Source organism: Dysidea avara, chromosome 1 (assembly GCF_963678975.1).
Source record: "Dysidea avara chromosome 1, odDysAvar1.4, whole genome shotgun sequence".
Lineage (NCBI taxonomy): Eukaryota > Metazoa > Porifera > Demospongiae > Dictyoceratida > Dysideidae > Dysidea > Dysidea avara.
In genome coordinates this window covers 38052800-38071974 of record NC_089272.1, presented here as the reverse complement: position 1 = coordinate 38071974, position 19175 = coordinate 38052800, and the positions used below count along the sequence as shown (strand labels likewise).

The 19175-nt window shown below is 36.6% G+C and overlaps 1 protein-coding gene across 1 annotated transcript in view; it reads left to right on the top strand.

Annotated features, from left to right (window-relative positions):
- Positions 1-19175, top strand: part of LOC136263846 (E3 ubiquitin-protein ligase rnf213-alpha-like) — a 247317-nt gene that overhangs the window by 195009 nt on the left and 33133 nt on the right. The window contains exons 58-71 of the mRNA XM_066058473.1: positions 664-771; positions 817-902; positions 961-1140; positions 2036-2168; positions 3456-3814; positions 4448-5184; positions 5338-5820; positions 5884-6065; positions 7548-7754; positions 9430-9593; positions 10317-10425; positions 12047-12144; positions 18074-18106; positions 18492-18740. Coding sequence (XP_065914545.1) covers positions 664-771; positions 817-902; positions 961-1140; positions 2036-2168; positions 3456-3814; positions 4448-5184; positions 5338-5820; positions 5884-6065; positions 7548-7754; positions 9430-9593; positions 10317-10425; positions 12047-12144; positions 18074-18106; positions 18492-18740 — 3128 coding nt within the window. The remainder of the gene's footprint in view (positions 1-663; positions 772-816; positions 903-960; positions 1141-2035; positions 2169-3455; positions 3815-4447; positions 5185-5337; positions 5821-5883; positions 6066-7547; positions 7755-9429; positions 9594-10316; positions 10426-12046; positions 12145-18073; positions 18107-18491; positions 18741-19175) is intronic.

Sequence of the window (19175 nt, the reverse complement as noted above, 5' to 3'; positions counted from 1 at the left end):
GTGACTTAGCTTAAGTTTCTGCATAGTTGAATTCTCTATGGGTAACTTGCTTGTAATTTAGCTGGATTTTCTACAGAGGGATTTTTTACTTGGCTGAACTCTCTACAGGGTGAATTGTAATGTAGCTGGATGGTGGCTTGTGACTTGCGTAGCTGAACTCTATACAGAGTGACTTGTATTGTACAGTAGCTGGACAACTTGGCTGGTTTAACTTATCTGAAATTTATAGCTACAGAATGACCTGAACTTTCTGTAGAGTGATCTTTAACTTGACTAAACTCTCCATAAGGTGACTGTGAACTTTTTACAGGGTAGCTGGTAACTTAGCTGCACTTCCTACAGGGTGATTTTAATTTTACTGTAGCTGGACTCTCTACAGAGTGACTTGTAAACTTCCTACATGTGACATATAATCTAGCTAGCTGAACTTTCTACTTAGTGACTTGTAATGTGACTGAACTCTCTACAGGGAGACTTGTAAAGGAGCTGAACTCTCTACTGGATGACTTGTCTTTTTTTTACGAAAGTTATGTTACATGTGTGGTGTTAGCAACACGCTAATACACATGTATGGTGTTAACAACATACGTACATGTTAATGCAGTGTATGTATACAACATTATATTTCAAAATCAACCGTCACTTTGTTAATGGATGTTTTAGGTTTGCAGAAACATTAACCAAATCAAAATATGCATGGAAACTGGCAGAACGGCAATACTCTTGAATTTAGAAAATCTTTATGAAAGTTTGTATGATGTCTTAAATCAGGTGGGTACTCCCTTTGGAGTGCACATTTAAAGTACTGCTTTACAGTATTACACCAAACTACGTGAGAACAGATATGTTGATCTGGGATTGCAAAGCCATCGCATTAAGTGCAGAGTAGATGATAATTTCAAGTATGGTTTTTACTATAGTGTTTATCATTCATTTTACACTTTGTTAAATTAAATACAGAATGATTCTAATAGCTGAGAAGGAGACAGTATATAGTGACTTTCCTACTCCACTGATCAACAGACTCGAAAAGCATTTTGTGGTCACCTCTACAATACTTACTCAAACACAAACAAAACTAATGAAAGAATTGACACAATGGGCTATAAAATTTACTTCTATAACTGAGATTAAAGAAATGTAAGTATATTACTTAGTAGCACACATGTTGTCCTTAGTATTGTGTGGAAAAAAAGCTATATAATAAATTTTAACTAACAGACAACAAAAATAAGGTCCTGGTAGTTGCACTGTTTTTACTTATTGAAAGGTTTGTCATCAACTAGAGCAATTGTTACTACAGTCATGCCTCATGTCACTCTAAATTTAACTAGTTAAACCATGCTAGTATTTAGTATTAGATTACATTTCTGCTCATAGTTGCATGCAATTGATCATAATTTAAAGACTAGACATTGTCTATTTGTCACCAGATCCCATACGTTAGTGCATTTTTGGAATTCTTATTTAAGGGAATGATCAACTAAATATCAGCATCAAAACTGTCAAAGTTACAACACTGCAAAATAATACAAACAAAAAATCAATTTCTACAGTGACAATATGGAAATAAAGTACAGGTGCTTAATTAACTGGTCATAACTTACGTATGAATACAGTCATCTTTGGTCAAGGAACATACACCATCAGGTTCTCCATGAACAGGCTAGTCCATTGCTATATAGATAAGATTTGTCTTTCAGGCCTATCTTACCACCTAATTAAGAAAAAAATGTGAGAAAAAGTGTCCGTGTACCACCCGTCAAACAAGAGGCAGAGTAATCCATCTCCTTGGGAGTACTGACACAAAACAAAGTAATTCGAAATTCTCTTGCTTTGGGGATCACAATGCTACCAAGTTTTTTTACAGTTAGCACCTTCCTTCATTGCGACATGAGTACTCAAACAATTTATGGATTTTCTGCAAATATTTCACCAATTGTGTTTATAGCACTAATATGTGGGATTCTTGCAATTCCAGTAAATTGCATTTCTTCCGTAATTTATGCTTATCATATTTCTTATTTATGTATAGTCAACTAAAGTTAGGTGATGCCTTTGTTGGATATCAAGATGATACTACAGCAGCTGTTGTATTTCAAGCTTACCATAATTTTAAGGAGTGCCAGCCGGATGACGAAAACGCAGATGAGCCACCAAAAGAAGAGGTTATATAGTAATTAATTATATCCAGAGTTGGGGTAGTTACTTCAGAAAAGTAACTAGTTACTAGTTACACGTTATTTTTATCCCATGTAACTTAGTTACAGTTACAGCTACTTTTCAAAGGTAACTAAGTACTCTAGTTACTAGTTACTTTCGTAGTATAAATTATGACTTGTTTTTTGCTTTTGTAACACAAATTTTGCTCAGATATGCATCATTAAGGTATGCTATACATATGTGCACTTAAAATAACAATTCTGTGACTATTTCAGGTCAGTTTTAATTAATGCTACGTCTGTCACTCAAGTTGAATCATGGAGAACAGTACACAGAATCTGTCTACTTAATGTGGCTGTAGCATATATGGCACAAAATTGATGCTTTTGCTTTTAAAGCATAATTAGTTATAGTTACAATGTAACTATTGTGATTAGTTACCATTGTAGCTTAGTTACTTTTCAGACAATTACTCCTAGTTACAAGTTACTAGTTACAAAGTAAGTAACTAGTTATATTACTAGTTACTTTAAAAGTAATCCGTTACGTAACTTAGTTACAAAAGTAACTAGATACCCCCAACTCTGATTATATCTGTATGTGACCATATTTTACAAAACCATTAATCACACACCATGTGAAAACTAACTATAGTCAGTTCGCGTTCACCTGAGCCCCCATCAAATATAGTAACATCAAAGAGGTGAATGTATGTTCACTTCCAATGGTTTTGTACTGGAACAAGCATGTTTTCATGTTGTAAACATGTTTTCGTTCCTGAATCATCTGCACTAAATGTATGGGATATATTTAAAGCCTCATAACTCATTTGTTATATTCATATCAAAGTGCTTTTGATAAACAGTTTTAGTGTTTAAAGAACTTTACAAACATTTCTGTATTGATTTTACTGGTGTTCACAGGCATAAAAAATTCTGTCTCTAGCCGTTCATCATTTCCCCCTCCATTTTAAAGTCTGTATAGCTGATGCCCACCCCACTCCCTTTACTCTGACTAGTATGAGCACTTGTGATATTACTACACTCCTCAAGTTTCTATCTACAATAGCAGGAAACTCAAAAACCAGTACATGTGACCTGAAAGGTAAATTAAATAAATTGATATGCCCTTGATGAAAATTTCATCTGTGTCCTCACTACCCTTGGTGAAATCTTAAAACTGTTTATGTGTGATATGGATCAATTTCATAAAGCCCATCACATGTGAAAATGTATATTGCACCATTTAATAGAGTGCTATGGAAGTAGCAAATACGTATGTTTCTGTGACAGGTTTTAGATGAAGCTAAAAGTTTATTGCTGAACATTGCCTCACCTGATGCAATAATAAGGCTGAAATATTCAAAACTAGCGAATGAATTTCATGTGGTGTTTGAAAAATACTTTAATCAACAGTGTCATTCTTCACTGTCAGAACTGCTGAGTAGCAAGCTATCTGTAATAAGTGCAAATGGATTGCATAACCCAGCACAAAACAAAGGACTGTTGCTGCAAGTGACTACTCACAGTCATTTGTTGTCAGAGCCTGATGTTTCACAATTGTGTAAGACATTAGATCTTGAAAGGAAGCAGGTAACTTGCTATCTACTACAAGAATTTGATACAGAAATGGACTTTTGCAACAAAGTGAAGTATGTTGACAGATCACATTAATAATATGTAGTGGCCATTCTTTCTTTTGATGCAGTATAAATGAATTCACCAATGTTACAAAAAAACGAAATTAAAAGGTGTGAGAAAAAAATAGAAATTTATTAACCTTGTAGAGATCTTATAATAAAAAGTGATGAAACAAGGACGACCATTTACTAATGTGCAAATCCAATCTCTACTTTAACATAATGCTACATGTACCTATTTAGGGAATATTGCATAGTTTTTGGCCTCAATACACTCAAGATGCATACAATTATATATCATAGCATACGTGTTTAACCCAGTGTGTTACTATGGCATTTTTCCCAAATTACGCAGACAAGTCAGGTTTTTTCTCAATGGGTTACAGATTATTGGTGTTTTAATAGTGACCATGAAACTGTGCACTTTGCATACACCTTGAAAGTTTGCAGATAAGTGGAAATACATTGTGGATCAAGTAAACAGAGCATTTTAGAATATATACAAGTAGCCAAATGTCAGATTTTATTAATAGTTAACTTTTTATGGTAATTTTACACCCAACATTGTCCTTGAATCTGCTTTGCTCGTATAGATATGCTTATAAAACTGTTTTATTCATGTATACATATGGCATTACTTTACAGGCAAGTAATTGAACAAGAAGTTAATGACAAAAGCATTTTAATAATTCAGTGTGATTCTGGTCATTTGCATTCTAACTTGATAGCATGTGCTAGGCACAAAGTAATAGATGAAATTGTAGTAGCGCAGTCACCATCTAATGAGAAACAGGAAAATGAAATTAAGAACCAAACTGAGAAGTTTAAAACTATGGAGTCTAAAGCTTCCGCTGATCCCAGTTCACGTATCATCCATGTTGTCTTCATTGTTCAGCTTCCAAGAAAATCTGGAGGCACTAACTTTGTTGGCTTTCAAGGAGGAGATTGGGTATCTGTCCATCTTGATGACTTAAGGGCACAAAAAGAAAATGAAATTTCATTCCAAAATGCTATAGAGTTTTCTATTAGTGAGATTTTCAACAGCACATATAGGCAAGTTTTGTATGAACCTTCAGAAGAAAATGCTGAAGTATCATGGGTAGACTCTGCATCATTATCTGAGCCATCACAAGTAGGTGCTGAGCAATCACTAGCCAACCCTGAATTATTACAGCAGAATCCTGAACCATCACAACATATTACTTGGTCAACTGTGTCTTCACATCCAGGACTATCACACATCAAATTTAATGCAAATAGACGACTGCGTGATTTAATCCAAATGGCTTGTTCACTGTTGTATGAGTCAGAGCATAACAGAAAAAGAACCACACAAAGGATCAACATTTTAACTGACTTAATACCTACTGAGCCAACTAAAGGTTAGCATAAACAAAATTTAATACTGTATCAGCTACTGGATAATAAGTTTTCTTGTTGAAATACATAGCAAAACTGTGTGCTGTATATGCTGCATGTATGTACTTACTGTACGTACCATCTAATTTGTATGTATAATATTGACCTTTTTATAGGTGTGTTTAGTTTTGATTACAAGCTTGTGCAATTTGTAACTGATGTATTGAAGGAGGTGGATGAAAATTTGCCAGAAGCTAAAGAGTGGGCCTTCAAAGAAGCCTTAAAGCATTCACAAATCAGTGGGACATTTAGAAATGCTTTATCACGGAGACTAGATGAAATGTTACTTCCTATATTAGCAAAAATTATTGGACTGATTGACAAGAATTTTAACTTAACCATAATACATGAAAACCGTGACCCTAAAAAGATGGATTTACCAATTGCTAAAATTTGGTTAGCTATTTTCTCAGACAGAGAGTTATGTAAAATAAATTATGAGGAGATTTTTGCTAATAAAGATGTCCAAAAGCCAAAGAAATGGGTTCCTGGAATTGGAGCAAACCTATCTGATCATTCTTACAATTGTCAGTTTCCTTTTTCTTGGATTTGTCGAGATGTAATAAATTCAGTAAAACAAGAGGCAGCAGTTCTAGCAGGTACGTACATAACATGTGCAGATCAATAAGGCATTTATTTTATAATTGTATGTAATTGTGTAGAGCGGTCCAGTACAAACACACTTCAGAAACAGACTATGGCATTGCTACAGCAAACTCCATTACAAACTATTTTAGCAAAATGTATTCCAGAAGATGATGAAATATGTGGAGAGTTATGTTGTTTGTATTTGAATGATTACATTGCTGCAGTGTACCATCCCACAATGGATGATGAACATAAGGTAACTGTATTGTCAGTATTTACTGTGTGTGGTTAAGAATATATCTGAGCTTCTATTGGGAATATGGAAAAGCAAATATGTGCTGTGCTCTATAAATTATAGTAATGGCAAAAACTCTTTATACTGTAAGAAAGCTTCCGTGAATTTTAGATTATGGTATATTTTGAAATACATGGTAATGACAAATTACAAAAGCTGCTGTTACCCAAGTAGGGATAAATAATTTAAACAATTGTCTTGTGGTATCAATACAACTATTTGTACTTGTTTGCTTTTAATACCGAATAACAACTGTTCTTGGGTGTATAGTCCATGATAGAGTGATGTTTTACAAAAATGCCCCACCAAAAACCAGATTATAACAGATCACTGAATCCTTATAATTCCAATATAGGTTATGAAACAACTAAAATACGTACTTGTGGAAGCGATATTTTAAATTACTGTTTGCCAAGACACTTTATTGAACCTTTAGTGGTTTCTTTGAGTGAAACAAGCTCTTTGAAGGCTTATATCTCTGTCACTTGGACAAAACATGCCAAGAATGCTTCCACAGGCCCTATTAATTTAATATGCAGTCTCCCTATGTCCCAGAAATACACATAAAGCTGACATCTTCTGCTGTATTTGGCAGCATAAAAGTGTGGTAGTGACAGCTGGAATGTACTGGCTGGCTTACCTGACATGTGTTGTTACACCAACTTGTAGTGTCCCATTGTTCCAGCTGCCTCAAACTATATTGTGCAGTAAATATGAAGGGCTTCACATTCACTTTTTACTTTTAACGTGGCTAGATTGGTTTTATGATCTTTTTCAAAAAAGTATTGATAGGTATTCAGAATTTTGAATGATTGACTGTAACCTTAATGCAATATAGCGTTGATTCACTCTTCACATGAGTACATGTACGTGGCTTGAGACAATTACCAATTCATACATTTTAAACAACATTTATTTTTAATAGAACTACAAGTACTGTAATCTTGCCTTTACTTTGGTTAGTATGGAGTTTACAATAGAGGACTTTAAGCACAAGTAAATGTACAGAATTGCCTTTCAATTGTTTATACTTTGTCTATCATGTTTTCTTGGAACATGTCAGCCTACCTTTTTGCTTCTGAACATTGCTCTCTTTTCAAAGCTGAAACCAATAACAGTAGTTTTATTAAAAGGCCACTGCCATGTGCAACACGATTGGAGGTACTTCATGCCCCATTTACTGTAAATAAACATGATAAAAAATGCCTTATAAAGCTTGTATTGTGACAATTTATTGTGTTGTGATAATAATTAAAGTGCAATAATTGTGATAGGCAATATAAATAAAATGTTCCACATCGAAAGTACGACCTTGTAGTTTTGATAAATTAGCATGTTTTAAAGGGCAAGACTGTATACCTAAAGCCATTAGAATCTGTAATGTTATGTATAATACATTTATATAAACACATACATGTTATTGTATCACTGTTCTTTATGTAGCTGGTATATGCTGCAGTGTATGCACACTTCAGTTCAATGACAGACTCTGCCGTGTTTCTTGAGAAACTGGTGAACTTGCACCTGGCATATGAAGTTGTAGAACCTCAATTACAACAGTTCAAACAACTTGTATCACTATCACCAGGAATAGTGCAATCTCTTTCAACAAAGTATATAAAAGACAGTGATTTCAAAAATGAAATTTTTGTGAGTCATATACGTGTATACCAACTAGCTGTGAAATGGTAAAAAATTGTGATAAATTTGTGTACAAGTGAATGTTAGTCACGTAGTAGAAGAGATTACTATATGAATGTTGAATGTTTCTGCTACACTTGATAATTAATTATTAGGTATGTAGGTAAACTTTATAAGTGTTAGGTATGGAGGTCAATGGTTTGAACTCTAGTAAGTTTTTCTCAATGTTGTGGGAACCTTTTTCCCCTGCGGTGACTGCTTTATCAGTGTATCTCAATCCCACTATTTTACACTTGTTTGGTTTTTGCTTTGTGACTTTGTAGCTGTAACTCTATTGTTTTTCAAATCATCAAAAGGCACTGCTATGATGATCAGCCTATGAACACACCAAATTTCAAATTATTCCCATAGTTGGTTTATCCTGTAGCTGTGACAGAAGTTTGATTGATCTTTTAACTTGTTTTGATAACTTGTTGGATATTCATCATATAAACAGCAAACTTGGTACTTGAATTCACCTTTATATGCTCTTCATTTGTCCAAAAGATCGAGGCAATCGAATTGTACATTTGCAAAAATGTGTGAAAAGAAATTGAAGCCTCTGTTGCCCTTGTACAGCATAAGAGATAAACTTAAATCGAAACTTTGAACATCCATAACTCGCAAATAGCTATTGCGAATTTAATCACATTTGCTGTGTGGCCTACCCTACCTGGCTTACAGCTATAATGCAAAAATGGTGTGCTTTGAGAAGGGGCCATGGAGATATACACGCATGAAAATGCTGTTTTCTTTCTTCCTGTCAATATACACACAGTGTGGCGTGCCAGCTTTCTTAGTTGCACGACACACTACCATGTGTCTATATATATATATATATATATATATATTATGAAGATGCTTTTAAATATTGTTTAAATCTCAAGTTTATAAAACAAATACAAAATCGTAATCTTCCCCCTTTTGATAACCAATGATTCTTGTCTTCATCACTGGCAGTGAAAAATGCACATATTAAATTTGCATTAAGCTTGGTAAAAGCAGCTGTATACCTGTAGTGCAATTGTTATGTGTGACTGGGTCTGCGAAAACAGAGCATGTGGGCACAAACTACATCCTATCACACTACAGGTTATATCTCAGTATTAGAACAAACTATTTGCATTCTGTAACTTGCATCATAAAGCAAAGTAAATGCTTACTATTACTTGTAAATTGCATTGCAACAGCCTAATGGTATAAAAAGTTATGTGTGATGGAAGTTTGAAAAAGTAGGCAAAAATCATGTGCCCACATGCCCTTTTTTCACAGGCCCAGTCACATATACTATTTAACAATTTATTAAAGCTGGCTTCCTGGTTTACAAGAAGTAGCGCGTCAAATTGTTTGGGGGAATACAATCCTTTGTGCATGATCTCTACTATTAAGTACTATCTCTCTTAACATTAGATTATATTGTCCTGTTGCCTATCAACAACATTAGTGAGTACATTAAGACCTAGCTAATCAGGTCACTGTATAATAAGGCCACCTGTCTAAAGTGGCCATTGTAGTGATCCCAAATGTGTCATTTGTGTACAAAATAGCCTGCCTAATGTGCCATCTGCTTAAAAGGCCAGTAAATTTTGGCTCCGAACGTGACCAGGTTTCACTATATTACAAGTTCTGTATTTTTTAATTACAGGATTTGGCACTTTGTGCTGTAAAAGTACTGCTGGCAAGTTATCAACATAACAACGCCTGGAAAGTTGATGAAATTAAGGAGTGGATTTGGAATGTTACATATTATCAAAACTCAATTATGTCAATACTAAGTTTGAAGTCTATCTCTGATGCTACGGATACAAAGTATGTTGCTATATATATTTGATATAGGAAATTTAGTAACATTTCAACTGCTTTGACTTACAATTTTACAATTATAGAGTTGTGATAAATGCATATTTCAATGAAATCAATACTAGAATTACACCAGAAGAAACAGTTTAGCTACCACATGTAATATAATGTGTACGAGCATATATAATCCAGCAGCTGGCTGATTTGGCTATTCACCTAATTTAAACCATTACTAAAAATTGTAATTACTTCATTGATTGCATTGAAACTACAGTAAGTGTATGTGATTTTTTTGTTATTTTTCATATCCTTTAGTACAACAACTTGTAGTTTAGTAGTCTCACAAAGCCAAATTTCTATCTTGCCTCCTCATTTTCTTTGTGACGTCATTGGTCGGCAAGATAAGGTCCACATGTGCTCGCACTCATGCACATGCACACAAACACATACCTGCACACACACACGCACGCACACACATACAACAACAATAACAACAGCCAAAAAGAAAGAGGTCATGGCTACCTATGTAGTGAAACACTAGGCCGCCTGCTCAGGTGTCTTAAGAATCAGTGCAGGCAAATCTTCCTGGGGTAGGGCAAATAACCTGCAGAAAGTTGTACCATGTCTGAAGGGTAAAGGTGTGAACATTCATATGCCCCACATGCACACACATAATTGCTTTCACATGTAAATCATCATTACTATTTTTTAATGATTTTTTTCTCTTTGCAGAAATAACTGGAAAAGAATACTGGTGTTGAAAGCATTTGCTGTTATTATTGCACAGCATGAAAAATATAAAAGTACAAATTTAATTACTTTTTCAAAGCAGATTAAAATTGTAAGCATACATATGTGTGTGTCTATCTTTCTGTATTGAGTACAGTGTATCATTGATACGTACTATATCACACATTTTATTATGTTGATATGATAACTATTCTCTCACTGGTCAATGTTGTATCACATATAAAAACTATACACCTACTATAGTTAATTTTAGTAGTTACTACCATAACTGTTAATGATCCAATTATTGTTATTTTTCTGCAATAGCAGTGTTTGAAATAATTGTTGGACATCATTTACTTCCTGATCAACATTAATGTTTATCCAAGATTATGCACTTGCTGTGTTGGTAGCCTTGATGAAGTGTTTTCAAAGCTAAAAAAATACTGTATTAAACTAGACAACTGTATGAAGCTAAGGCTTGTAGCGATTGCCAATTTGCCACGGGAGGAAGTCAATGATTAAGTGATGTAACTGTCTGATCAAATATAGCTTTATTTTACCACTATCACTTTGCATTTGTACCCACTGAGCAGAAACCCATCTACAGTGTAATTTGGATAATTCTGTTTTTAGAATAAAATGCATGGGGTGAAATAATTAATTGCTTTGGTATACTGTGAAAAAATACTCAGACTTATATAAGGACAGTATATCTTTGTGTTTCATTTCTGCCTTTACAGCACATGTGTCTGTTTACATTGTTATAGAACATGACTTTAACGTCATTATTTCTTAGCTGGAATAGCAGTATTGGTTAGGTAAAACTAAGCCCAAACAAGCCTTCAGATTAACATGAAACACTTTCAACAAGTTGCTATGGGTTTTTTTAAGCAGAATTTTCTAGTGACTGACTGACTGATGCCTTCAGACAAGCGTAACTCGACAGCTACAAGCTTGATTTTTTTCACTGTTCAATGTCACTTTTGTATATATGTATGTATGTACGTATGTATGTATGTATGTGTGTACACATGTACGCATGTAAGGATGTACGCATGCATGCATGTACGTATGTAAGCATGTATGTATTGTGTGTGGTATGCGTGGGTTCACCAGTTTTATTTTGCAAAAAAAGTTAACAGACAGGTACACAAAACATTTGGAATTTTTAACTAGCGTAGGGACCATAACACTTTGATAAAAAGTACTGAAACAAACTGGAGTAGCGCAGAATATTAAATCACAGTAAAACAATAAGAAGTGTTATATCCCTACTGTGCATTTCCATTTCCATACATACAGTACATACATACATACATACATACATACATACATACATACATACATACATACATACATACATACATACATACATACATACATACATACATACATACATACATACATACATACATACATACATACATACATACATACATACATACATACATACATACATACATACATACGTTCAAACAAACAAACACATACTTTTGGAGAACAATTTCAGTAGACCAGACAAGCAAAATGATGAAACTATGCATTACGTATATCCCTCAAGTACGTCACCCTTTCTGAGTGATAAACATGAATATTATTCCTGCACTTGGGATGTTAGAAATTCATTTCACTCTAAATAGCTGCTAGTGACATCAATTATACCACTGCATTCACAACTATTAGTAATCACTCACCTTGATTTTGATGTTCACTTCATCTTTTTCTTGCAGTTCTTAAAAAAACCTGATTTTAAAACTGCTAAGCCAATTCAAAACATAGCAAAAGTGCTTCAAAACCTGCAAGAAAGTATGAAGACTGAATGGAATATGTAAGTTTGATTATGTACAATGTGCATTATGTATGTGTCTATGTATGTGTGTACCCTCATACATTCAAAGCAGTTGCTAAAAAAAATATTGTTATGAAAATGTAACTGCAATTATTAAAAAATGAAGCATGGTTTGTGAATTACATTTTAGTGAAACAAAAGTATCATAATAGTATTAGGAACTGATGTGACAAAATATCATTAACATGCAAGGTCCCCTCCCCCCATGAGGAGGTAAGCATCTGTCCAGCCTGCTTGCTTGTTCGCCACCCAACCTCCCCCAAGCACACCGCACAAGCAAGCCAGATTCTTGCCATCCTTCTACACAAGGGGCAGGTCAATGAACATGCATCAAATTAACATAGTGTTACCAATGCAGAGAATGCAACTATTTACATACCTACTCAGTACAAAGCTCATACAAACAGTCTAATATCTGTGCTAGTTTGCTTTGCCAACTTTGGAGTGATGAAGGGCAACTGAGGAATCATTGGGCGGCTTATACATACATTTGAAATTTGAGGTGCGCACTAACCTAGTGAACCATACAGTAAACCGCATGCTATATGTGCATATGATCATACATGCAGGGGAAATGGCAGCAGCAGCAGCTCACATGTATCGCCACATGAGGTTCATGTGGGGCAATAGCAGCAGAAGCAACTCATGTGTATCGCCATGTGATGTGGGTTAAGCAATCATGCAGGTAGCAGCCCATGTGTATAACCACGTGGAAGGAGTTAAGCAGTCATGCAGGGTAATAGCAGCAGCAGCAGCAACCCACGTGTATCGCCACATGGGTGGGTTAAGCAGTCATGCAGGGCAATAGCAGCAGCAGCAGCAACCCACGTGTATCGCCACGTGGGTAGGGTTAAGCAGTCATGCGGTGCGATAGCATCAGCCCACATGTGTCGCCACATTGGGTGGGTTAAGCATTCATGCAGGGTCATAGCAGCAGCCCACGTGTATTATCATGTGGAAGGGGTTAAGCAAGCAATCCTTGCTATGGTAACCCAGACCATAGTATTATGCAATTAAAACAACATATTTGTTTTTGATAAGCAATACATTGCGCCCAAATTTTCCCCAAATTTTGTTGCCCCGTCACTGAGCTGGTAGCATAATAGTGAGGCTCCATCATACAAATGTTACTATGCAGAATATTATACTGTACTGTCACTAGAATTCGGTTGTATAATTATCAAATACAAACAAACAGTTATTCATGTAGAGTAGGTATTACAATGGACATCGTGTCAATGAAACTGAAAGGTGTATTAGCAGCAGCAAGCGATATGGACACTTGTGTTAATAAAAGGTAGTTGGTTGGTAAACAGTTGGTTGTCCGTTGGCATCCCAAGGTGGTTGGCAGGCAGCATCTGTCACAGACATGAGTTCGTTGATCGCACAGTATGCATTGCTGGTCCAATGTCCAATGTCCAATGCTTTTGATCATCCACATGGGTATTCCTGCTGCAGCAATGATAGAAAGGCCGAGCAAGGAAGCAAACCAACAAGGCAGTAGGCCAAGCAGGGCAGTAAACTGAGCAGGGAAGTAGACCAAGAAAGGCAAACAAGGCAGAAACCATGCAAGACAGTAGGCCAAAAGCCAACAATAGGCCAAGCAGGGCAGCAGCCATGCAAGACAGTAGGCCAAAAGCCAAGCAAGGTCTAGTAGGAAAGCAAGCCAATAGGCCAAGTAGGGCAGTAAGCCAAGCAAGACAATAGGCTAAGCATATACGGCATAGTCAAGAGAAGCAGTAGGAGGACAGTAAGCCAAGCATGAAATATGCCAAGTAGGGCAATAAATAAAGAAAGGCAGCAAGCAATAAGCTAAGCAAGGCAATAAACCAAGTCAGACATCAGACAATTTCTGGACAAATTAGCCAATGTCCGACCATATTTGTATTTGACAGGACATAATGTCCTATCAAAGGAGCCCAAAAGCCCAGGTGTACATATTTGGTTGACTGTTTATTTTACCAATAATAGCTGTCTCTTGGTTGCTAGGAGATTAAATTATTCAAGCCATCCAAGGGAGTGACCACAAGTGTACCAATGGCAACCTCTCTGCTGCACCAGAAATTTAAAAAAAAAAAACTTTAATAGTGCCTCAACACATAACAGTATGTCAATCCAATGCGCGCGCACACACACATACACACACACACACACACACACACACACACACACACACACACACTCACACACACACACACACACACACACACAAAGGAACTGTGTATTACCAAAGTGCCTTACATCAAAGAATGCCTACTATATAGGCAGTGTTATAAGCCACCTATGTCCATGCACTGTATAAGTACGTCTGGACAAATGGGACTTTTTTTTGTGGCACTAAAGGATTCTTATTGGGAGCACTAGAATAGGGTAGGCCAAGCAGGGCAGTAATTCCAACACAGTGATAACTCAAACAGACAGTGAGCCAAGCAGGCCATACAGTAGGCTGGGAATAGGGTAGTGAGCCAAGTAGGTCTCACACAGCAGTAGGCCAAGCAGGGTGGTAAGCCAGACAAGGTAGTGAGCTAAGCAGGACAACCAGTAAGCCAAGCAGGGAAATAGGGTATGCAAGCAGGGCAGTAATTCCTGCACATCAACAGGTCAGTAAGCCAGGCAATAAGTCAAGTGGCAATAGGCCAAGCAGGGCAGCAGGGCAGTAATCCCAGCATGGTAATATGCCAGGTCCAGCACCTCAGTAGGCCTAGCCGGGCAATAACCCTTTATTATCGAATGGCTAATATATTGCCATAACGAGTGCCCTTTATAAACGGAGCCATAACTCCTTTTGCCTAGGGGCTATGAAGCTGAAATTGCTATCAAACTGCTCAGAAGGACCGGGCGCTTCTAATGAAGTTTACCGTTGGGCGATAGGAAGAAGCATGGGCAAGTTATGGCACTTGGCAATATAAAATAGTGTATAATACCTGTTTAAAACTCCATGTTGGCCTTCTCCCTGCTACTAGGAGGCTTTAGTTAGAATTACTCCATTTCCCATGTGATAAGGGTTCTAAAAATAAATAGTGTGATGTCATCGCGTTGATTAGCAAGATGACGGTGCCCATCTTTCAATGCCATGGCGATACGGAGAAGATACGCTTTCTTCGCTTCATAGTACGTGAGTTGTGTGTGTGATGTGTAAGTATTCTAGCTGTGTTGGTAGAAGAGAGAGATGGCTATCAAACGGTATATAGCTTGATGGGTTAATTAATGGGTGGGGTCCACTCATATCCCACACAGTTCACACAAGCCATAAAAGTTTTCACACTTGCGGTTTTGTGAAAAAAACTTTGGTAATAAAGTGATAAGCCATGTAGGGCAGTAATCCCAGTATGACAATAGACCAAGCAAGGCAGTAATCCCAGCTCAGCAGTAGGCCAAGCAGGGCAGCAAGTGGAAGCCAGGCAAGGCTGCAGGCCAAGCAAGAGCCAAGCAGGGTAGCAATCACACCATGGCAATCGGCCAAACAGTGTAGTAAGGGAAACAAAGCAGCAATCACAGCATGGCAATTGGCCAAGCAGTATAGTAAGGGAAACAAGGCAGAAAGCCAAGTTGGGCAATGAGCCAGGCAGTACATAGACCTAGCAGAGAATAGGCAGAGCAGCAATCCAGCAAGGCAATAGGCCAAACAAGGCATTGAGCCAGGCAAGGCAGTAGAGCAAGCCAGGGAATAGGCAGAAGTTGCAGATGATAACCTGAAATTTAACAGAAAGATCGCGTGGTGAGCGTTAATTGGAATAATCAAACTACAGAAATAAGTAGCAGCTCTACGTGGTGGTGGTATTCTTTATATGGTAAGCTAATCTAGAGTGTGATAAGTATCTGGGTGGGCAGGCAGACGTGGCATTTTAGAGAGTTCAATGAGTACAAAACAGCAAACGACAATCAAACAGTAGTGTAAGCAATCGATTATCGGCCAGGTTGTATGCCAACCTACGGGATTCTCGTTTAGAACAAGATATGCACGAAATCTTTACACCCAGCGATAGGTAATTTAATACTCTAGGTGTCCACAACATACCAGCTCCCCAGATACTGGCGTTCTTCAGTAGCATCTGGCCAAAGACAGTACTGTATGGCATCAATTATCAACCGTCAACGTTATTTATTGTTAACTTGCATACATCAATTATCGTCCAGTTTGAGGTATTTCGCTTGGAATTCCCACGCAATTCAAAACTAAATCTTGTCAATAGTACAAAACAGTCTACTAGTACTAATTGTAATTCCAACAAAATTTCAAGTAAGTCTTATGCGCAATTTTCGAAATACAGTTAAATCAATTTCTAATAAAACAAAGCTTCACTTCAGTATTTTAATGGTTTAAATGCATTTTAAAACAAATTACACAACACTAATATTTCATCAGAGATGTTACAAAGGTCAGCACAGTAATCCTGGTGCCACTGGGAGGAATCATAGCTACGTACTTTGCTTCCTGCCGTACGGCAATATAACCAATGCCATACAAGTTCTTTGTCCGTAAATAATAACCAACAGCTTCTATCCACTGTGTATGGGATTCTTATCCACTCTGTACACCTTGCTCCTGAGCAGTGTAACATCTTCAACACTTGACTGCATGTGACAAGCCTCTAACCTCTAAAACCAAGCATACTGTAGTCGATGGTGCCTGAAAGTGGGTGTATTTTATTTCACAAACACTCCCTTGCTTTTGTAATCAATTCTCCTGCTGTTTAGATAGTCTTATAAAACTTTACTTTGATTCTCCCAGCTTTCTATTTCCTCCTATGTATCTCCATGCTCATCACTTCCAACTGTTACAGAGGGTCCTTCCGTCTTCTTTGCCCACATAAATGATCGGAAATGGCAGTCTCTCTACAGCAACTAATCTATCGTGGTTAAAACTACCTTCAATAGTACAATAGACACGAATAATTTCCAAGTCCTATCAGTAGTGACTTCCTCGTAAACAGACGCGTATATGTGTAAACAAACATTATTCCACTGAGAAGGGTGATTATTCCAGCAGAGTCAATCACTAGAGCCTTTTGAGATACTGCAGTCAGTCTCTTCTTACGTATAACGTCATGTGTAAGGGTCAGTGTGTGCTACAACAACAGAACACCACGGATAAAGTTCAGTATGCTACTAATACCATTTTCATACCAAGAATAACAGACTAGTACATACAAAATGAGTCATAAACAAACCTGTCGTCATTCACCAACAATACAATGTGACAGAAGTTGATTTAAACTGCTAGAACAGCAAAACAAGTCAGCACAAGGTTGCTTAGTGTAGCAAAATTCTGTTTTTGAATCTGGATTTTACACGATGATAATAGACATCGAGTTGGCCAATAATAGACATCAGTCGATAATTGATTGCTTACGCTACATGACACATAAAACTTAGCTGTTTTTGCATGATGACGGATGCAATCTTCATTGCAACAGTTTCAACAGTGGCAAGTTCTTAGTACAGATAAAGTAACACTGTGCCTTGTGGCGTGCTTCAAGATAGTGGGGTCCACATGAGCTAGTGAACTTGTCAAGCTGGTTTTTGGTCTTGCCTTACCAAACCAGACAAATCTAGTGCCTCAGTTCATTTTGACCCCTCCTTTCCATAAGTCTGGATCCATCCCTGATCTTACTTGCGGTACAGTAATTGCATTTTCATCTCAAAGTACATGCAATTAGGGTAATCAACAAGTAGTTTAGTATACATTGAGCTATCAATTCAACCATGAATACTATAGGTGAAGAAATTGTGCACTTGTAGTAGCACATGAACCATTAGACTGATTTTTGATATTAGTAGAGAACAATAAGTATACACATCTACAGTATGTGATATTGATATTCATTATGGATAATCATTCATTTAATGATATTTAATGATTAAGTGTGTATTGTAGCATGATAACTTATTGCATGTTTTATTTTAGAAAAGGAACCGATCCTAAAGATATAGCAAACAAGTTAGTCATTGTTAACATATGTACTGTTTTATTACCACAGACTCTGTTTGTTACTTAACTGTGTTTCCTTATGGAATTGGTGCCATTATTTAGCCTGGGCTATGAAAAGAGTAGACTGAATCCATCTTTACACCTAGGCTCAATTATTTCTTAAATCTTTGTGTTATGTTTTCAGAAATAGCATTATACAGCCTTGATGTCTATAGCATGTTGAAACTCAAAATGACAGGCTCTAGAATCCAAATGATGATGTACTATGCACCCACAGCCATCATACATACTTGCCCACACAAAACTGTATATTTAAATGTGTGTATGTATGGTACGTATAATGGTTATCTCGATTTCAGCTGTTTATACCATGTTGTACTTGTTTTTGTTTTAGGAAGGAGTTTTACGAATACTTTAAATTTATTCAATGCTGTGAAAAGTTTTTCATTGAAATAGTCTCCAGTTTATGTTTTGAACAAGCTTATGATTCCAAAGATCCAAGTCCAGAATTGATTGAATATTTGATGCAGTGTGTATACACCAGTAGAGGATCAACGCAGTCATTAACACCATTTTTGGATAAAGAATCTGATGCAGTTCCTGTTATTAGATCTTACTTGTTACAACTACTGATTAGCATAAAGTAAGGATTTACTGATCATCATTAAGTTTCTACCCAGTAGTGTTTAACCAAGATTGAAAGTTTCATGAAAGTATTGTATTGACCAGAAACTAGCTTCATATATTGATCATGATGACTTGGTGGTACTAGTCAGGTCTCAAAAGCTACCTAAAGCACTTAACTTTAACACTGTGATAAGCTTGATATTTTTAGCAGCTATAGCCGGTACGCGTTCACCTGAGCCCCTGCCAAATATAGTAATATCAAAGAGGTGAACATGTGTTCATTCCCAATGGTTTTGTACAAGAACAAGAATGTTTTCATGTTATAAACATGTTTGTGCGCCTGAATCGTCCTTACTAAATGTGTGGGATATTTTTAAAGCCTCATAACTCTCATGTTCTTGTCCGCATCAAGGCGCTTTTTTAACAGTTCTGGCGTTTAAAGTTTTGATTA